Source organism: Conger conger, chromosome 8, assembly GCF_963514075.1.
Source record: "Conger conger chromosome 8, fConCon1.1, whole genome shotgun sequence".
Taxonomy (NCBI): Eukaryota; Metazoa; Chordata; class Actinopteri; order Anguilliformes; family Congridae; genus Conger; species Conger conger.
The window spans coordinates 7,048,112-7,070,611 of NC_083767.1; the positions used below are offsets into that span (position 1 = coordinate 7,048,112).

General features: G+C 45.4%; 2 protein-coding genes across 3 annotated transcripts in view; both read right to left on the reverse strand.

Moving 5' to 3' along the window:
* The window catches only part of strip2 (striatin interacting protein 2), a 32,301-nt gene extending 22,780 nt beyond the window's left edge, over window positions 1–9,521 (reverse strand). The window contains exons 1-3 of the mRNA XM_061251892.1: window positions 9,341–9,521; window positions 4,391–4,460; window positions 3,700–3,826 (exon numbers count right to left, since the gene is read on the reverse strand). Coding sequence (XP_061107876.1) covers window positions 3,700–3,826; window positions 4,391–4,460; window positions 9,341–9,451 — 308 coding nt within the window. The 5' untranslated portion in view covers window positions 9,452–9,521. The remainder of the gene's footprint in view (window positions 1–3,699; window positions 3,827–4,390; window positions 4,461–9,340) is intronic.
* Window positions 9,522–16,074: 6,553 nt separating this feature from the next.
* Window positions 16,075–22,500, reverse strand: part of LOC133134971 (putative adenosylhomocysteinase 3) — a 51,971-nt gene continuing 45,545 nt past the window's right edge. For both annotated transcript variants that reach the window (XM_061251638.1, XM_061251637.1), the window contains exons 14-17: window positions 22,369–22,437; window positions 21,175–21,253; window positions 19,067–19,187; window positions 16,075–18,333 (exon numbers count right to left, since the gene is read on the reverse strand). In XM_061251638.1, coding sequence (XP_061107622.1) covers window positions 18,327–18,333; window positions 19,067–19,187; window positions 21,175–21,253; window positions 22,369–22,437 — 276 coding nt within the window. In that variant the 3' untranslated portion in view covers window positions 16,075–18,326. The remainder of the gene's footprint in view (window positions 18,334–19,066; window positions 19,188–21,174; window positions 21,254–22,368; window positions 22,438–22,500) is intronic.

Sequence of the window (22,500 nt, forward strand, 5' to 3'; positions counted from 1 at the left end):
TAATGAGTTTCATTAGCGCGACACCATCTCCCACACGCCCTACCAGCCCTTTCTGGGAGGGAGAAATTAGGCAAAGGAAGTCCCCTCATCCGTACCGTCAGTTCTCCTCGAGGCCGGGCTCACGAGTTTACCCACAATGCTATGCGCTTAGCAGAGAAGAAGCAAAAACCAAAAAAAATGAAGAGACTATGTATATACTGGAATAATGTACATCAACATTCTCTCACACTTCTGGGATGGAGAATACATTTTTTTTGTTCCTGGCTCATTCAGCTAATTGGCTGTACATTTGCCAACTTGTAGATTTGCCCACTGTGAGATTTTTCATGCATGGACATGACATCAATCCTCAGCTGTCACTCATGAGCTTATCAGGGAAGCACTTATGAGCTAAAATGGGAGATTGTGTAAATTAAAAGGCAGATTAAAATAATTTATTGCGGAATTTGGCAGGAAAATCGGTCCTCTTTGCCCTCCTGGCTGTACTTCTGTGCAAGGGAAATGCAACAAGGTCGTTTTTAGGTGAAACGCTGATTTAGGGGTACCAACCTAGTCCTCTTATGAGTGTTACTGTAAATATCTGAAATATCCATGAAATTTCTGAGAAAACATTGCCATTGTGCGTGCTGTATGTTCACTGGTGATCTTAAAGCTACTGGATATTCCAACATAAACATTTCACCTGGTTAAGCACAAACAATGAGCTATTCTTCACCATTGAAGTCAGCTCTAGTGATCTGGGGAATTAGCGAGATAAGAGCTGACCTTTTCTTCCTTTAAAAAAGCTTGACATTATTGTACTCGATACAGAGGAAATGGCTCCTGAGGTTACTTCCCGCAGTGCGTATCTGACGGTACAGAGCAGTGCGTGTCTAAGGGTATAGAAAAGGGGCGCACACACACACACACACACACACACACAGGCACCAGCACCAACAGTCAAATCAGGACTATGATATTACTGCACAAATGTCAAACATACAGAGTCTGTGACAGAGCAGAGAGTTGCGTCACACCCATCCTCCCCAGACAACTGCTCTGTATCCTCTGGGCACGTGTGTGTGCGTGTGCGTGTGTGTGCATGTGTGTGTGTGTGCGTGTGTGCATGCGTGTGTGCGTGTGCGTGTGTGTGCGCGCGCGCGCGTGTGTGTGTGTGCGTGCGTGCGTGTGTGTGCGTGTGTATGTGTGTGTGTGCGTGTGTGTGCATGTGTGTGTGTGTGTGCGTGTGCGCGTGTGTGTGTGTGTGCGTGTGTGTGTGCGTGTGGAGACCTTGCAGTCACAGGCTAAGCTCCCCCTGTGCACCTGACACTCCTCCTCATATGGTTCACAGATCACCATTGTTTTGGCCTTGCAGTCAAAATGGCCACTTTGTTACATTCACACACACACGCCCTTGACCGTCACACCCCATCCTAGCCGAGTTAGCAGAATTAATACTGAGGAATCGTTGATAAGAACACCCCCGGCCCTCGACAGCACTCTTGCCAGCGCTCTCTCTCCCTCTCCCTCCCTCTCCCTCTCCCTCTCCCTCTCTCTCTCTCTCTCTCTCTCTCTCTCTCTCTCTCCCTCTCCTATTGACGGGACCATAATGGAGATCTTCCCCATCCCTCAGTCTTGAGGAAGGGCTCAGTGTGCTGTGGGGATTAAAGTCGGGGCATTGTAAAAAGATCCCTCTTCTGAAGGGTCTGCCTCGTGGCCTCAGGCCCAGTGATGTCATCTGCTGGCACCAGAGCCCGGTCCTGACCCAGCGCAGATTAACCTTCACATGCTACAGTGCCCCGGGGCACAGCAACAGCATACAGACAGGGAGAAATGTATGTCTATATGACAGCCTGCTCTGGCCTAAAACATTCTGTGTGTGTGTGTGTGTGTGTGTGAGAGCGCGCGGTTCCCTTTTATTTGACCTAGTAGGTCAACACATTTCAGTTCTCTTTTACTGTAATTACCATACATATCTAAATGGGCATGGAATGTAGCTGATTGCGTAGCCAATCAGAAAGCTATTCATGCACGGTAGATTTCTACAGGACAGCGTCTGGGTTAATTAGTAACTCTTCTATGATCGGACAGCTCAGACCGCGAGGTCAGAGTTCACGGACATGACTCAAATCAAAGCAGAAGTGAGACGATGTGCGTTTATGGTAACCGCGGGCGACGCATGCAGGAGAATTGCACTGCTGTCACAGAGACATGGACGCTATTCTCCGCCGTGGTCTGAAGACGCATTTCTACGTGACTAACTCTCACACTCCTCCTCCACAGGGCTACCCCCAATCTTCATCTGTCACTTGCGTCTGGATCATCTCGCACTCTCACACTGCACGTGTATCCTCATCTTGATGTTGCAGCTCTTTAACGTATCTCTTGTAATCGTGACTCAGTTCTCGTTACGACACTCCATAATGTTACCGACTGAGTCTATGCTTAGCATGTGAATGAGGCTTGATATTAATGGCTCTGGATAACTGATACTTTATGAGAATTGTACTGTATCCGACCTATGTTTTGTAGTTGTTCCAATGACCTTCGTTACACACTTGTTCTACATTGCCTCGGATAAAAGCATCTGCCAAATAAATGCAATGTAATGTACTGTTGTGTTTAAAAGGGTCCAGCACCCTCAGAAACCCTCCTCCCACTCCATGTACAAAACGTGACCATTTCCCAAAGTGCGTGTGGATCAGCAGTGTGGCTTTACCCAAATCCCAGTAGTACTGTTATTGACTTTCCGACTGCTATCGCTCACAAACACACCAGCCGTCGTTTGCTGGTGCGGACAAACAAACACACACACACAGAGGCAGAGCAGAGCACGGCAGGCCTGTACACACACACACACACACACACACACACACACACACACACACACACACACACACACACGTGGAGTAGAGCACAGCAGGCCTGCACACGGGTGTTTTTATCTGGGGAGGAGGGGATGGAAACAGGCTACTTATTAGCATTTATGCAGCACGGACCTGACCACTATCACAACAACAAACACAAAAGAACAACTCTGCTTTCCCTTAAACCTAGCCAATGGTCTCCAGCCCGCTCATAATTTGCGGAGTTAACAGCTCTGAAACAGCCAGAAATAATGTACAAAAAACTGCCAGACCCACATTAAAATTATTGGTACTGAGCAGGCACAAGCATGCACGCACACACACACACACACACACACACACACACACAAACACACAAACACAAACACACAAACCCTGCTGCACAACTCTGCTGACTGTGTACTTTCAGATTCTCTAACTGGCAGACAGGAAGAAACAGAACACCTGGCAGCATGCGAAGGTAATCAACACCTTTACTCAAGCCTCACATGCATATACCTCTTTCTCCTTCCTTCCCCCTCTCCTTCTCTCTCTCCTTCTCCCTGGCTCACACTCTCTCGCTCTGTTTTTCTTCCTCTTTCTCTGACTGTCTGACTCTCTCATAACCACAAGTAGACCCCTGCTGTTGTGTTTCTCTCTCCTCTGCCACTCCACCCACGCCTACACAGTGGATGGCACAACTGGTGATTCCTAAACTGTTGGGGGGGAAAACCCTGCAATAGAAAACGCTGTTCTTGCGGTTCAGGCCGATTAGCTAACGCGGTGACAGAAAAAATGCTATCAACGCTAACACCAGTGTCATGTTGTGCTAGCGTCACAAAACGCCCGTGCCAGCCCTTGACTAGCCACTCACAGGGGACATGTCAGGTCTGTTCCCCTTGAACCCCATTTGGCCCCCGGCCTACCTTGGCTCCGGAAGTCCTCCTCGAAGCATTCCCTGTTGAGGCCGAACTCTGGCTCCTCCGTGTAACTGTAGAGTTCTGCGAGGAAAGGAGAGAAGAAGAAGAAGGAGGAGGAGGAGGAGGAGTGACATCAGAGAGGAGAGCCATAGCAAGGAATTCTGGGCTGACATCGGCTCAGGAGGTAAGAGCGATCGTCAGGCAGTCGGAGGGTTGCCGGTTCAATCCCCCCGCCCCTGGTCTCGAGGTATCCTTGAGAAAGACACTTATCCCCCAGTTTCTCCCAACAAGCTGGTTGATACTTTGCATGGCAGCCTATCGCCATTGGTGTGTGAGTGTGTGTGTGGATGGGTGTATGAGAGGCACTTTGGATAAAAGCGCTATATAAATGCAGTCATTTAGGAATATAGGTCTGGGCCCTGATAAAACATGTCAGCCCACCCCAGCTGTGGGCCGCAAGAATCATCACCAACTTTCACCCAACTAGCGACCGCCCTGCCCTGCACCTGCCGATACGACTTTGTGATGTCTGCAGTGTAATGTAGCGTTGGGTCATGTCTGGGGAACTGGGACCTGCCATTGTACCATTGAGCGTGGGCCCTGGCAAGGTCCTGAGGTGATGGAGGTGGGGCCCACTGAACTCACCTGAAAGTTCAGCCATGAGGCTGTCTGTGTCCCCATACTCAAACTCCAGGGTGGGCGACTCCATGGAGCCCTGAAACACAAGGCCCCCGAGTGGGTTACAGTCTCCCAGAGCAGGCTACAGATGCCCAGAGAGGACTACAGACATAGAGAGGGCTACAGACACAGAGAGGGGTACAGACAACCACAGGGGGGTACAGACACAGAGAGGGCTACAGACACACTAGGTCTCGAGGGTTCGAGATTACCAGAAAGGGCTAAAGAGTTACAGGACGGGAGCGTTACAGAGGCCCAGAGGGTTACAGACACCGGGATCACCCACCTCGGTCCAGGTGTGTGCACTTCCATAAAAATATCAGCCACTTCTCACACAGAGAAACACTTTATGAGCACACTTGCCTACTACGGAGTACACAACTTACAAGTTGCACACACAAGTACAAGGCAAGGCTGATTAGGACACAGTACGGCGTACTTTGGACACACAGCCATAGTGTATATTTATTAACTGAGCAATCTTAGACCGGAGTAGACAGCTCTACAGACGTGCTGCTCACAACAGCCATCCTCAGGAGGAGTCCTACGTCTCTTTCTGTGCCTCTGACACTTAATGAAACGCCATCGATAAATAGACCAACCACAAACCCTGGCCATTTCCAACTGGCACAACCCCAGACATCTCCACCATTCTGTGTCTTCAGAAAGGTCAAACGAAATGCATAGCAAACAAAAATGCTTTGTATGGATTTTAGATCTCAAGAAATAAAGAAAATGAGGTAAAAACAATTGAACCTCTCACAGTAGGAAGACCCGAAGCTTAATTCATTGATACTGGTGCATGGCCGGTTGCCTGTTTTGTGAGCATCGTGTGACTGTATTTTGTCCTCAAACCCTTTCTTTCCCTCCATGTGGTTTTAGGCAAGATATCTCAAAGAATCTGGCCATGTAGGATCAGCTTGGAGCTGCTGTTTCGGAACTTCATCGGAAGATATTTTCTGAATGTTATTTTAAACAAACTACAGGACTGACAGACGTGTTAAAAATCTGCCCAGCCTTACTGGTTTGGCTGGTTTGCTGCACGTTCCCCTCGGCTGAGATTAATCATCACCCACATTTTCGTAAAAATCACACTGAAAAACAGCGTTGAGTCACCGCAGCACTTGTGCTGAGATTTTCCTCAAACGTGACAGCCGATTATTAACAACCTTACAAACCTTACAAAACGCAAAAAAGTCTGACATACGACGAAAAGCTTCACATTAATAATGCATTCTTAATTTCAGAGGCTACACGCCACATGCAGACTCTTACACTGTACTGTGGGAAAACTACAGAAAATACTGAAGATTTAAAAGATTAGAATGATACTCAGGGGTTTATTCTACTCTGAGGCCAATTCCAGTGCATGACTGCGCTTTGAAAGCTTGAGCTGGAACTTAATATAAAACAAGAGATCTCCATTCCACCTTCTTCACAGAAAAAGCAGTCGCGTCCGACAAACCGCCGCTGAACTAGCCGCGACCTCTCGTCGAGTGTTTTCCGAGACCACTCTGGAGTAGTCACAAAGCTGGCCTTCGGCTGTTCGTAGTAGCAGAAGTAGCGAAGCCGTGAAAACGAGACGAGCCACGGGAACGTTGCCGGGGGGAAGATTTACACCAGCGCACGCACAGCACAGAGGACAGCAGACCGTAGAAAACTCCCGTTGAGAATATGATGACCTATAAATTAACTCAATCAGAATGGCAGCCACAACAAAACAAAAATTGACCTTCCAGCAAAATAGAAAGCCGAGGTCTGATGGATCTTCTCCTGTGCTTTTTTTTCCTCCATTTTTCCATTGCATAATTTGGCTTGGGAGTGATGCGTGCCGCAGCTTGCTTTCGGTGTCTTAGTTATCAACAATAGTAGCAGATTCATGCAGAAAGACATGCTGTGCACAGCTCCATGAGGGAGATTCCCACAATTCCCTCCCTATAGTCACCCAAGTCACTCCCAACTCAATTTCTCACCATCAGCAACAGTGGTCACCAACCCTGTTCCTGGAGATCTACCGTCCTATAGGTTTTCATTGCAACCCAAATTTGGCTCACCTGATTCTACTAATGAGCAGGTTAAGAGGATCTTTAGCTGTTGAAAGACATGGTTTTCACTGCAACCTCAGCAAAGCACAACTGGACAGTAGATCTCCAGGAACAGGGTTGGTGACCCCTGATCTAAACAACTGTTGGACTCCTTGGTCTTCACTCAGGAATATAATTGAATAAGTCACTGTTAGGACGGACATTAACACAGGTACAGAAGGCATCAGCTAAATACCTGTAATGTAAGAACACAGGAACTGAACATGCAGTACTTCCTGTAAACATAAAACGGGTACCCCTGTAACATAGGGAAGGTCATAATTTCAGCTCACAGGGTTTACTTTTTAAAATTTTTCTTTATTTATCTTGAAATATGAGGCTAAAACTGACTGGGTGAGAAATTATATAGGAAGTTGAAGCAGTGTTTCTTTAAAAAATATATATATATTATTATTATAATAATGTGTCAAACAATTAGTATTTGTAGGGAATGATCTGCCAGCATTCACAACTACTTGGCCATCATTAGCAATCTATTTCTTAGCGGCCACATAAAACATATTGGTCACAAGCATTTCATTCAACAAAATGTTTTCGTGAGAAGGAGCACTGGGTCGGCATATCTTCCATCATCGAAAAGTGATTTACACCGTACAGCCCCCCAGGGAAACTCCTGTGGGGATTTTTAAAAAATGTAACCATGCCAACAGAACCGTTCTGTTGACTTACAAACAATCCACCAACAAACAAACACACCGTCGCCTCATATGGACACATTCACTGCACAAGTGCCATGGCACGATCAGTTTCAGCAGCGACTCATTAAATGTGCTTGTTTTAATGAATAGGGGTTTCAATTAGGGCCGCATCAATTAAACCTCGCAGTCAGCAGGAAACCGCAGGGGGTGATGGGAAGGAAATCGCAGCGGCACCATGGAGCTCCTCACAGCTGTAGTCTATGGAGGCAGGCGCGTGGTCGTTTTTTCGTTCTCCAGCCCAGCTACCCCTCAGCAGACCAGCGCCAGAATACGGCTTTTAACAGTGCGGCCGGCAGCGCAAAACAGATGCGCAAGGGGTACGAAACTGCCACGCACCACACTACCCAGCCACATCAACAGGGCCGCTTTCCCAATACTGTCTGTGCATTACCACCAGCTGCAAGATGTTCACTTTACACATGCATTACACACTCAAAACATGGTTCCAATAGGAACGCCGTGATCCCAGCGAAGAACCGCATCTAGTTAAAGGGCAAGATGGCTCTTTGTAAGGGAGCTTTCACGCTTCACACCTACGACAGAGGGTTCTGTAAAGAACTAAAAGGGTTCCCCTACAGAATCCTAGAGAACCCTTCCGGAACCCCTTTTTTCTGAGAGTGTAGCCACGGCATGTGCGTTTCAGTCGGTGGTGAAACGTTCCGTTTTAAACTGCACTGTAGGAGGTATCTCCTGGGAAACCGGAGCAAACAGAATCTGGATTATACTGACAATATGGCAGTCTTAAGTCCGTGGTGGTTTTGTAGAATATGGTGCCAGACAGAGCGTGCTTGGGAGCAGCTGCTTCTTTGTGGGAGCCACTAGAGCATGGGTAACCAACCCTGTTCCTGGAGATCTATCATCCAGTAGGTTCCCATTTCAACACTAATGTGGCACACCTGACACTGCCAATGAATGAGGTGTGCTTTATTAGGGTTGGGGTGAAGACATACAGGACGGTAGATCTCCAGGAACAGGGTGGGCTACCCCTGCCCTAGAGCATGATGGGATAGGGATCTGGGCATGCTCTCGAGCGAGGCACTGAACCCAAACTGCTGTGATAAATATCCAGTTCCATCAATAGACTGTATGCAAAGAACTGGGTATGGTGAACCTCTAATGCCCAAAATGAGAAATGCTTAAAAGAAAGTAATTAAAAGTAAGTAATTCAAAATTTCTACAAACACACAGGTTGAGTACATGAAGGGGTGCATTAATAGCAATTATGCTCAACAAAAACCAAGGAGAAATTATTCTAATTGCTGCTTTGCAGTCGTTCACTGCAAAGCATTTATTTTTTCCAGAAAAGATCCTATCTAGGTTGCACATCCAAGGAGTGAATGAAAAATGCATTGCCTGTCATTTCTAGTATATAAATGAAATATCAGTTGGCATGTTTGAAGAGGGCAGTGGAATCACGCTGAAAGCATGCACATTTCCAACAGTATGCTGCACTTGAATCTCACTGTAAATAACCTGCCGTCCTTAAACACTCATTTTTAACATTCATTTCGGTGATTTTTTTAGTCACTGTATATCCACAACGGGTTTATTTTGTGCTTTAATTACACAATTGCTTGTAAGATTCATAAAATATAAATCAACTTTTAAGTCCGATTATACAGATATACTAGACAGTCGCAAACTGACGGTCAAAAATCTATTATACCGTTTTCAAAATTGTGACATTCACGATGACCAAATCACAGGATAGGCTAGGCGTTTTCTCTCAAGATCATTCACACCGATGTGTCAATCACCAGCAGCGATAACGACGACGGGACAACGGTTCATGATGTTAATAAATAATATTGCATTAACGTTTCAAATGCGAAATCGGTTTTTAAAAGTCAACGGCTTTTAGTCCACACACGAAAGCGCGAGTCAACCCCGAAAAATGTCGCAGACCGAGCCCCGTTACACTGGGTAGCCTACTGTCACCAATATATTTTTAGCAGGAGCTGGGGCTGTCACCGAATATCAAACTCCGATTAAGCATGCTTTCCAAAGGGGGTGGCTGACACGGGCTTTTAAAGCTCCGGCACCAGACCTCCCCCCTGTAACCACACACTGCCGCCGGCGTGATTACCAGCTGGACACGGGTCCTTCGGATTTACCTCCGAATCCTTTCGCTGATTCTTGAACAGCTCTTTGACTTTCGGCAGAGACTTCTGTCTGTTGCTGTCATTAATATCATTAATAGGTACCTCCATTTCGTCCGCCTGCATCTGCCCAAAGCCCGGTCACTTTTCACCGCAGAGAACACATTAGTATACAGCGCTTGGAACTGTCACATTGGAGCCAGCTGAGGATTCTAAGTTGGCTATATCCATCCCTGCCGACCCGATTGGCTGGCGGGGAGACGCCGTGGGCGTGGCTCGAGACGGACGCGTCACGGTGAGTGGCTGGCGGCCTTGTCAACAGTGCCAAAGCGGTGCAGGGGAGACGCATTCCAGGGGGCGAGGTCGGGCTTTTAGCGTACACATGCCTGGAGGCACTCGCAGTTGGAAATGGGGCAATATGTCAATTACTGGATGCGATGAATGCAAATGAGTGAGGGAGTGAGCGAGTGAGTGAATGAATAGGGGCACCTCGGTCATTTTTGTGCTTTTATTTTTGCAAAACCATTTTGTGTGATTAGAGGGATTTGGGGAGGGAAGGACGAAGAGCATTTCAGTGAGGAGCAGGTTTGTGTGCTGTCGTTTACGATCTGTCACGCACTGACTCTGCACTTCAGCGCAGCTGCTGCGCGGTGACTGTTACGGGGGGAAATATCTGCAGTACGTATATTAGGTTTTTGATGAAAGGGTGGAAACTGCACTAGTCCTTCAGTCCCACATCTTCAGAGATAATGAAACACATCTTGGTTCAGGGGGCATTCGTCTAATGCACCATACAGTAACTGCAGAACAGTTTCATCATTATCATCATCATCATTGTGCAGTAAAATATGACACGCCATTTGCAACAGAACACAAGACAGAAATGTGAAAGAGGTGGTCCTGATCTTTTCAGAAAATGGCTACTCGTTTGAAATGTCATCATCCCAAATCTAGGAGCGCACTGATAGGACTGATTCAAAGCATAAGGGCAATTCCATGGTAACAGATGTTACAAATTCCAGATATTTGTGTGATAAAGTTCTATACGGCTCCATAATAGAGACCAATATAAGCTTCTATAACATCAGGAGCAAATAACCCTGTCGGTCTTTTATGTAGCTCTGTTGGACTTCACCATGAAGATATACTGCATTTGCAAGGCTGGTTACCATGGAATTGCCCTTGACATCTTTTGGGTAATTCCTAACAAGTAAAAAATAAACTCATTTGAGATCGAACAGATGAAAATAAATATTCATATATTTTCTCATTTTTTCACTGTATGCACACACTGTATTTTCAGTGTAGTTTGTCCAGTTTTCTGTTGGATTGTTGCTGTCAATTTCAGATGTACTGATATACATATGAATAAACCCAAGGGCTCTATTGGTTGTGAGGCTGATAACATCACATTAGCTCCTTTCATTGTGTAAACCTGTATGTACAGTGTGCACTTGTGCGAGTCTCTCTGGGTAAGAGGAGCATCAGCAAAATGCCGAAATGCAAATGTGTGGGCTCTGTTACCTGGGATGCACCGGATTTAAGCTGAAGTTCGCTCTGCAGAGCTTCTCCTGAGGGCAATCCGCAGAGGTCGAGGAGAGACGAGCTCTCCATATGAAACACTTCAGTCTGCGCTGAATAACTAGGATTAGCCCTGTGTGTCAGTAGGATTTCAGTGGTACTTGACTGTGTGGTTCTACCCTTCCCTAATTCCCCCCCCCCCCCCCCCACCCCATTATTACTTTAGTTTTATTCTGCATGTTCAGAGGTCCCTTTACAGTGTGAGGTCACAGATATGAGGTTTGAATGTTCTTAACTGAACATTCTAATGATGATATCACTACTGGTAATTGAAACCAATGGGGTTCTAGAACACTGACAGTGACTGAATTTTGAAGGAAAAAAAACATTTCAGAAAACCTACTCTTCAAAGGGTTAAAGCTACTGTACCTTATGCATGCTGAATGCGATTGTGTGCTATAATAATCTCTTGTGTCGTTTTCAGAAGCGCGTCAGCACCACATTCCAGTCGACACCTGGTAATCTTCATAACCCTTTATTTCCAAAAGACAAAAACAATCCCAGAAGATGGAGGAAAAAAATAAAAGCCTGCGTCATTAAAGCTCTCGCCCATGAAATCCAGGTCATAATCAAACATTTACAAATGACTGAGGCTGATGGCCGCTTGACCTTATGAGTGTGGCACAGACAGTGCGCTCTACTGATAAATTAATGAGCACAACCTCCCACAGATGCTATAGTGCTCACGGAATATTCCAGCACCTTTAGATCTGGCGGGGGACATGTGCTACGCGGAGTGGGTAGCGAGACGCTCCTGTCGGTCGCCTTTTTCCCCCGACCAGCCTCGGATTGAATTATTGATTAATACGGCAGGGAGTCCATAAAGTGGATTGCCCCACACTGGCCTGAACTAACCGTAGTCCCCACGTGGAGAGCACTTTGTGTGATATGATTAGAGTCTACAGTGTAATGAAAAAGAGGTCACCTCCCAGTGTGTGAACTTGCCACATGATGGGTTTAAACACACAGGGGACATGCAGGGAGTTGGATCTCAATGCACAATCCAATATAACCCGTTAGGCTGTGCAGACGGGAGGAAACAATATAAGAGTCTTACACTGTTTTCGCACGGGTCCAAATGTGTAAATCCCAGCTCAGATCACAACTGTGATAGCCTAGCAGACAAGGCAAGAATGACAAGAAAAGACTATAAAGTTGACATAAAAGCAAAGGATAGTGACCCTTTTCCCTAACACGTAGATACAAGTGGGTTGAACTCACATCCCCGCTCTTTTAACTCTCCACTCGAGAGTTGACATGTTTATTTCTGTGACTACGACAGACGTTCTAAAGCTCTGAAATTCAAATGGATCAAAGTGTCATCTGAGATCTGTATTTTCAGCAGATGGGTTTTTGTTATCTGAGCCAACCTTAAGTCTGTGCTTAACCCTGGTCTTTGCTTTGAGTCAAATTGATTCTTTTTATACTTTAAAAGAAGAAAGACACTCAAGCCAGCGATGACACCGGTGTAAACGTGGTTCTTGTTTTGTGTTTCTGTTTGTTGTTCGTCATCTGTAGGCTATTTGCTTTATATCTTATTGCCTTTTTTTTCCAAGAAAGATGAAAAAGTAATTGAGAATGTCACTTCAAAACAAATATCAATATCAACTGCATCAAAACCTTGTTTCATTTTAATATGTAACAGATAAACATGATTTATTCCCCCAATGCCTTCATTATTGTGAATTTACACATCTTTATCCAGAAGATTAATGACAGGGCCATTGCTAAATGTGATCAAGCAGAGGCAACTGGCAACCATTAGACACATTATTTACATTACATTACATTAATGGCATTTGGCAGACTCTCTTATCCAGAGCGACGTACAGTTGATTAGACTAAGCAGGAGACAATCCTCTCCAGGAGAAATGCTCAAGGACCCAACGGCTGTGCAGATCTTATTATGGCTAGACCGGGGATCGAACCTTACAGGTCCCAGTCATGTACCTTAACATATGTTTTTGTTTTTGCATACATTTTATTTCTGTATCACTTTAAAATTGCAATAATGTCCTGGTTATAGTTTTTCACCCAGGCTAACGGTTTCGTATGTGTGCTCATAAGTAAACAGAACAGCAGGGTTAAAGTATTACATTTCCCGAGCTTGCGTTTGCTGTGATTTGAGGAAGGATTCTGCTCTGTTAAGACACTGAGAGCCACACATTCACAGCTGGTGGAGGACTGTTTATGTGACCACAAGTGGTTTTAGTTTCTTTTTGAGTGTCACTGTTATAAAGGCTAATCTGATGACTCACGCTAGCAGAGTCCAAACATACACTCAGTGAGCACTTTATTATTTATTTGTTGGACTTATTTTTTGGATTATTGGTCTTCTGCTGCTGTAGCCTATCCACTTAAGAGGTTTGACATGTGTGTTCAGTGATGCTCTTTTGCATACCACTGTTGTAATGTGTGGTTATTTGCATTATTGTCACCTTCCTGTCATCTTTGACCAGTCTGGCCCTTCTCCACTGACCTCTCTCATTAACAAAGCGGTTTGGCCCTCAGAACGGCTGCTTACTGGATGTTTTCTATTTTTCACACCATTCTCTGCAAACCCGAGAGACTGTTGTGCATGAAAATCACAGGAGGTAGCTGATAGTTTCTGAGATATTCAAACCACCCAGCTTTGTGACTAGATACAAAATGGCATCTATGAAGTTAAAATCAGCCTGTAAAAAGTGTGTAGAGATTGAATCTCACACAAACAATAAAAGCTTTTGTGTACACAATGATAATGGCAACACCTCCGCAGAATGTAACCTTGTATCCTTCAGTGGAACAGGTGCAACAATGGGAGGACAACTGTTACTAGTTGCTTTGCTTTTTACAGAAATGCAGTTTCACATTAGTCTGGTCTGACCTGGCTTTACTGATGAGAATGTTTCTCAGTAGCAGTAAAATAAAAAGCTGCAAATGTCAAAAATCATGCTTTTGTCAAAAGCTTGCTGCATTTCTTTTGCAGTTACCAGTGCAATGTTTTGTACATAAAATGGCCGAACGAAATTCATGCATCGTTTCTTGGTCTTGTTGGTTGGACTTCCTGTTGAGAAGACCATCAGAAATAATCAGTTAATATAATAAAATAAAAGTAGTGAGAAATCTAAAAAAAACTCACTCTAACCCCTGTGATGATGATAATAGCAAATATGTATGTTGTTTATAATGCTTTTCATTTATTGAGTTCAAAACACTTTCCAAGGAAGCGTAATGAAAGTGTGTCCTGCAGAATCACCAATCAGAACACACGCATAATCCCATCGCATTTCCTGCTTCCTGACAGCTGCTGGATCTGCAGACACCTGGCGGGATGGCATTCCGGACGTGCTCCGTAGCCTTTGGAAGGGGAGGGGGGTTAATGAGCTGGGATGAGCCTCACTGTCCCAGCCCCTAAACCCTCCGGCCCCCTGGATGTCAGGTCCGGGGTGAAGGGGGATAAGGTCGCCCTGAACTGGCAGCAGCAGCTGTGGCTAACCCCCCACCCCCGCACCCCCACTCCTCTAGTCTCCCACAAAGTGACAGTGGAGGTACTTCAAATTTTAAAAATGTACCCTGAAAGTTCAGTAATGTTCTCTGACAACAAATGAGTATGTTTTCCAAGCCAAAAAAAAAGAGGTACAAATTTGATATTGCTGGCTAGGGGTAAAAATGTTATGTACATAGAGGGTACATACAGGGCTGCCCCAGCGACACGCATTTGTACATTTTTAGGCACCTTTCATACCTTTATTTCTGAGAGTACGGGGGTAAATTATTTCATAGTAGCATTCATAAATTCATTCATAAATTAATATCACCATATAATTACTCACTATGCTCATTCTTATTATTTTAACTTTTATTACTACTGATAAGATAGTATATATGCAGGAATGAGGTCTTCACGTGCATTTTCAGTAGTAGAGCCATACGTTTTCGGTTCCAAGTCTCTCTTAAAAGCTATGACAGCTCTCATCATGAACAACATTTCGTAGCCTATAATATTTGAAAACAATCGCGAATATACAAACAGAAGAAATATCGGCCTGCCGTGCACTTCTCCCTTGACGCGTTTTAAAATAAACGACCTTCACGTCTGCGACCTGACCTTCACAAGATGAACGGCCAAACAGGACAATAAATAAATAAACACACCACGCGCTTTGAGGAATGACTTCCCGATCAAAATGTCAGGGGAGCCGGTTGCGTAGGCTACTGTGAGCATTTTGCCGATTGAAAACAGAAAGCACAGCAATTTTAAACTGTAAAACGATTTTTTTTTGGGGGGGGGGGGGGGGGGGGTTCAGCGCTTCGACTGGAGTCTACCCAATAGTAGGATGCAACTGCCATCTGTCATTGCCATATCAACATCGAGTGGGCGAATTGTGTGCGGTAGCTACAGTCACGTGATCTCTGTTTACATCACACGTCAACTGCCACATTTTATTTTAAAGACAAGGACAACCAAAAGAAGGGGTCTCGGTCAAGAACCAGCCAATCAAGCTTCGTGCCATGACAAATTCATTTTTAATGTAGACTACGCAATGGTGTTTCTAACACTCATCACTTTTTAGATTATGTTCTTTTACTTAGATAGGTAGCCTAACCGGTCATATATAAAAAAAATACTACACGCCGTCATTTTCTAAATGACATTTATTTCCATGTTGAATAGTCTCCCACGGGGCCCGTAAAACATCATCCCTCTGGGATGTAAACCGTTTTAATGTGGCGGTTGCATCTCGCTGTACTCAAAATAGAAGCGCCAGCAGAGCTGTCCTCGGGAACGCTGCGCCTCGCTCGCTCGCTCGCTCGCCCGCCCGCCGTATCCTTTGATTTCTCAAGCCTTCAGATCCCGCAGCTATTGATTTTTCTCCTTGGGCAGACTGCTATATCTCCAGCCATTATACGCCTCCCACGGAGACATCCCCGGAAAGGCGTCTTTAATGCTCAGAGACAATGTGGCAAATTGCTGTATACAAATGTGTCATGTAGCTTGTAAATGTGTCATGTATGCCTATAGGCTATTCTTGCCCATAGGCCTTATAACCTACTCATGGTCGTCTGGAGATCAGATCGGCAGGACAGATCACAATTCTTAACGTTGGGGAAGGGAAGGGAAGGAAAAGCTTCGTTAAAAAAGTGACAACGTAAAAGAGAAAGAAAGACCATCTGATGCAAACACATTTGTTTACACTTTATTTTTATTTTTTTAAGATTACAGATTTCATTATTGCTCATCTACTATAATCACTTGCAATATTTAAAACTTTTTAAATTTTATTTTTTTTACATTTTTCTTTTCAGACAACTTCAATCTTGAGAATTTGCGGCTTGCTCTGAAGACTTACAGCGATAAATACAGTTTTATCAGATCCGAGTTTCCTCTCCGCAGAGTTTATCATCAAGTGAGACGCAGGCGTCATCTCCCTCCCTCGCCCCGACCCATGTGACGTCACCACTTAAGAACGCTAACTAGCCTGAGACAACTGCAGCGAATGAAACGAGAACCGTTGGGAACGCATTGGGAGTGAACGAAAGGAAGGAAAAACGTACGTATCAGAAACCTAAAGACAACGGATATAAATCTTAGCAAAAGAGACACATATAGATGCGGGATGATTAAAAAAACGGGAGTAAAATTTGCTCTAAAAACTCAAAATAAAGGTGTGAATACAACACAAACTAGTTGATAGCTTACATAGGGGCTGGAACACAAAATGGCGGGTGCGGTGCGGCGCTTGAGCATTGCAAAATGACAAGGATTTAGGTTTCACGATGGGATGTCTGTGAATAGAGCTCAAATGTGAATCAAGCTAGCGTTAGCAACCCACTGTAGATTCCAGTTGTGTTCGGAGATGTTGGGTCGACCATACGCAAACACCTCCCCATAGAACCGCGAATGACGTCTTGCATTTACTGCATGGGATCGGGACATGTAGCTGGTTTGAATGAAACACGGCAGAGATCGCACTAATCCAGGAAAAGCAACATATTTTATATTCCCTTTATTTTAATAAAAAGTCAAAACGAAAATATCTTCACCGAACGTATTCTAACGAGGTAAATGTATCGGCTTTCATCATGTGAATGGTAAAATAAGGTCCCAAATTCTTACACATCACAAGCCAACCGGTAGGAGGCTACACAAATTCCAGTATTAAGAACCAAAACAATCTGTAAGGATTAGATTTAACAGCTGGCTGATATTTTTTTTTTTTTACCATTTTGTAAGCCGCAATATCAGTACCATGCATCCAACTGTCCCCTGAAATGAAATGGTCACTTTCACATTATAGAAAATAGGGGTTTCACAATGGACATTAGAATATATATAATATTTGATAACATTTAACTGCTAATCTTCATAATGACAGAATGGTAATGATATTATTCAAAAGCAGACAGTTAAAGGTGGGTGAAAGGCTCCTAATGTCATCATTATTATTGTAATCATTATTATCAATAATAATAACAATACCAATAACAGAAATTATAATAATTGAAATAATCATCATAATAATGACAGTAGGAGTTATAATAATTTAAAAAATCTCTATAAAAATCTAAATATATACTTCTCTGTATGATATCACTGCTCCCCATGCCCATATTCTGTTTGTTGGAAGGAAAAAAACAACGAAAGGCTACCAACAACGTGAATCCCCGCTGCCTAAATACTTTCCAAATTTTCAACACTGGCGTAAGGTGAGGGGGTTAACAAACGTCAACGTGCTGCGTTGCTCGGCAACTCCACCAGTCGTAAAGAAGCCGTTAAAACAGACAGAGAATGTTGGCGGGAGAGGTTTGAAAATGAACAGGGATTCTGTCCAATTCGCTTCTCTCTCAACTAGAGGCAAAGGAAAAAGGTTTCCAAAGACATAGGAAAAAAGGAAAAGTGTTGTCTCGAGCGATCAGTGCTTTAAATAAAAAAGAAGAAAATAATATGACGACTGCTCTACTCTATCTCCCCCATTCCTCCTATGACCAGGATGATACAAAAAAAGACAAAAAATAAAATAAATGACAAGTAGAAAATAAAGACAATAAGACGTATTTTCATGTCTAGTGTTAATATGACGGTGAGATTTCTACAGCATACGGTGTAAGGGGAATAGAGTGGGAGGGTCTCGGAGCATCAGAGGTGGTTAGAAGTTTGAGTAAAAAGGGGGGGGGGGGGGGGGGGGGGGTAACGGGGTTTCGTAGCTGAAATAAATAAAACCACTGTGGCACTGGCTCCGGCCCCCCACTACACGCCATCAGCTCCGCCTACGGCAGTCTCCTGGGAAACGCCTCTCTCTCTCCCTCCTCTCCCTCCTCTCCCTCCTCTCTCTCCTCTCCCTCCTCTCCCTCCTCTCTCTCCTCTCTTCGTCTTGGTCGGTAGGGTTTGTGCAGTCTTGATATTTCTTTAGGGTTGAGTCGCCTTTTCGGAAGTAGGTTAATACCTGAAAGAAAAGACAAATTAACGTTACAGCATGTCTCCCCCGGTGTCCTGGCTAAATTCCAACCGGCCACCTACTCATCCCCTGATCTAACTGGCAAAAAGTGTGCTCTCCCTCTCCACCTCAGCTGGTGTGAGGTGAGTGTTCTGGCGCAAAATGGCAGCCGCGCATCACCCAGGTGGGTGCTACATATTGGTAGTGGTTGAGACAAGATTCCCCCTCATCACTGTAAAGCACTTTCAGTGTCTAGAAAAGCACTGATCAATCCATCAGTGACACGCCGTGCATTTGCTGGCTGTCTGACTCCAAAGTCTCGCTTTCAGAAGGGGGTGGTAACTGTTCTCAGAACTGTTCTTCATTTTAGCGGTCACCAAGTTGCTTTGAAAACAAGATATTCCGCTGAATGCCAACACCCTTGATGGCGTGAGATCAGAAATACGCGATTAGAATGTTCTCAACTGAAAATGTAAACGTAACAATCGCTACTGTTGACTGACAGCAATAAAGTTCCAAACACTGACCAGGATTTTGAAATGGCAATTGAATGAGATGTTCTTAATTAGGTTATGTATGGACAACCTTGCACAAACCTAACTCCCCTCTGAGAATGTAAACACGAAGACTTTTTAACTTCAAAACACTTCAGCCGCTGTGCTAAAGGCCAGGCATGTATGGAAAAAAAAGTCCCACAATGCAATGCAGCTGTGCCGTAATTGGCTGGGACAGAGCGGCTGACCTGTAGTAGTTGGGCTTGAAGGGGCCGTTCTTGTTGAGTCCCAGGTACTTGGCCTGCTCGTCGCTGAGCTCCGTCAGGTGTGCGTCGAACGTCGGGAGGTGGAGGCTCGCCACGTACTCGTCTGAAAAGACCCAACGCTCGAGGTTAACGCGCGTCGCAGCAAGGCCAAATGGCACTGATATCACATTACATTATTGGCATTTGGCAGAGGCTCTTATCCAGAGTGACGTACAGTTGAATAGACTATGCAGGAGACAATCCTCCCCTGGAGCAATGCAGGGTTAAGGGCCTTGCTCAAGGGCCCACCGGCTGTGCGGATCTTATTGCGGCTACACCGGGATTCGAACCACCGACCTTGCCTGTCCAGTCATTAACCACTACACTACAGGCCACCCACTTAGAGTACAGACGAGTGTGGAGGAACATTTATGAGCTAGATTTGCTGGGCTAGAACCAAAGAAATAAACATCAGCTTTTAACACATTAGCGGTAGCCAGTTATGTAAACTTCCCCACAGAAACAGAATATACTGCTCCACACTGTAGATAGAGATAGAAAGGCCTACAACGCCCAGTGTGCTTTTAAAAAAAAAAACTAAAACACACTGCAACATGGAAGCAGCAATAATGTGCACATTTGTCCATATACTCTGAAGTGTAGTGATATATAGACACTATACTTTATTTCTACATATTGGCAGGACACTGCACTTTTTCAAAGATTAGCTCCCAGTGCCAAGAGCACACAGTGAAGGTGCCAATCTCTAATTAAATCTGTGAGCACTGCATTAGTCCCCATTACAGAGATTACACTCCTTCACTCACATTTGTAATGGTAGTGTGAAATGGCCTGAGATCTGGGCTCCGTGCGGTTTGCAGTGTTAGCACTAGCGCGCGGTTTGCAGTGTTAGCACTAGTGCGCGGTTTGCAGTGTTAGCACTAGCGCGCGGTTTGCAGTGTTAGCACTAGCGCGCGGTTTGCAGTGTTAGCACTAGCGCGCGGTTTGCCGTGTTAGCACTAGCGCGCGGTTTGCCGTGTTAGCATTAGTGCGTGGTTTGCAGTGTTAGCATGCGGTTTGCAGCGTTAGCGTTAATTTCAGTCTTATTGCAAGACTAAAACGTTTAAGATCTTTTTTTTCTGAAGTAGAAAATATTACCTCGATACTGTTTGCTTGACAAGATAAATTCTCTCCCCGGAGGCAAATGTCGAAATACATCAAACTGCCTTAACCCATTGGCAATACATCTTATTGTCTTATTTAAAAAAAAAAAGAAAAAAGAAATGGGATTTTATGTTTCAATCTAATGTTTGTTTTTTGCAGTGAGTTCTGCTGAACGCTGCTGAACGCTGCTGAACGCTGTTCAGGCCCCTCAGCGGGGGGGGGGGGGGCACTCAGAGCTGCAGTGTGAGCGCACGACTGACAGCCTGACCTATATTCTGGCGCTTTCCGCCCGTCTGCTGAGGAGGGGGAGAGAGGGGGAGTCTCTGCCCCTGCCACCGGGGGCGCTCAGCTGGAAACTACACCCCCCCCCCCCCCCCCCCCCCCACAGCGGGATGTCAGAGAGAACACACATACAGTGCAGTCCATAAGTATTTGGACAGTGGTACAATTTCTGCCCTTTTGGCTCGGCACTCCCAACAATTGGATTTGAAATGAAACGATAAACAGGAGGTCAAATTGCAGCCTTTAATTTGAGTGTATTTACCTCCATATTGATCCGTGTAGGAATTACATCTTTTTTTATACAGTCACCCCATTGAGACTAAAAGTAATTGGACGGCTGCCTTCTCAGTTGGCTTCACAGGCAGTCAGGTGTATTCAATCACCTCCTCAGTGCAGGTATAGGAAGGCGTTCAGAATCTAGTCTTGACTTTTGTGACACTGATGACGCTATGAGTTGGGAGCTGCCTGCAGAACTGGCTGAATCCCCCGTTTAGCTTTAGTAAAATCAAATATCCTTCGGTCAGATCCCACTACCGAGCTGTAGTCTCTCTGCTGGCCTGGTGTGGGTGTGGTAGGTGGGTGTAGTTGTGGGTGGAGGAGGGAGAAGGTGGGCATAGCTGTGGGCGGAGGTGGGTGTAGTTGTTAGTGGAGGTCAGCTCCCTTACCCATTTTTTTAGGCAGCAGGTAGACGTCCTGTTTGTAGCGACCTTCAGGAGCGTTGTACAGCTCTATGAGAGCCAGAGCCTGGAGAGGGGAGGGGTGGGACTGCTCGGTTACCATGACAACACCACCGACCGGCACCACACACAGACACAGGCACACACAGACACACACACACAGACACATTGCCTCTCCTAGATGGGATCCATCCTCACACACTTTATAAACAACACCGCCACTTACAGCCCTGACCTGAACCCGGCAGAAACGCGGTCACTCACCTGATAGTCACACACACACACTTTACCCTGTTTCAACTGCCCCCGACACAGGTGACATTCTGATCGGCCGTTATATAACGTGCCTCACCCAGACAAGGGGGAGGAGGGGGCGAGGAGCAGCTAAAATAGTTTGGCTGTATAAATAATTCATAGTTCTATGCGGTATTCTAAGACTCTGAAAATAACGCCATACAGACACTGCTATCAATATTACAGGGAGAATGGGCAATAAAACAGCTGGTGTAACAGGCTGAATGACTCCTCAACGAGCCCCTCAAGTGGACCAGCGCACATTTACACAGCACTGTTAGTGTAATTCCACGTTTATGATGAGGCAGCAGTTTTAAAATGGCTCTGAGCAGCAAGACTGCGACAGAATCACTTGTTTCACTCGCTGCTGGAGCTGGCCCTGGACTTAAACGTATGGCTTCATACCGCAGTTAAATATCACTATTAATTACGCAGATAGCTACAGTTCTTGTTCGTGTTTTGTGTCTGCTACTGTAACCTTGTTATTCATTTTGACAGGTTACTGCGGTATCAAGGGGGGGGGGGGGGGGGGGGGGGGGGGGGTGGCGGCTAGAAGGAGGCTTCTTGCTCAGAGGGTGGAGGAACAGTGGTTAAGTGATTTCAGGGGTCAAGGGTAAATGCCATTCTCCCACTCACAGCAAAGCACCTGACAGACTTAATCAGCATCTTCTCCAAGACCAACCGCTTCGAGTTCAAATAAATTCAGCAACACTCTGATCATCTCTCTCTCACTCCCTCTCTCTCCGCCTTCTTCTCCCCCCACACTCCCTCTCGGTCTCGGTCTTCTTCTTCTCTCTCCCTCTCCCTCTCAGTTTCTCTGGCAAATTCTCTAAAATGCATCTCTGAGCCTCAGTCCCAGAACTCAGTTTCCCATAATGCCCCTCTCACCTGGGTGGTGGCGGTGATGGACAGCACGAAGGTGGGCACTGTGGAGCAGCTCAGATTGAGGAGGCGACCCTGCGGATACACACACACACACACACACACACACACACGTCAGAAAACAAAAGAACACGCCCA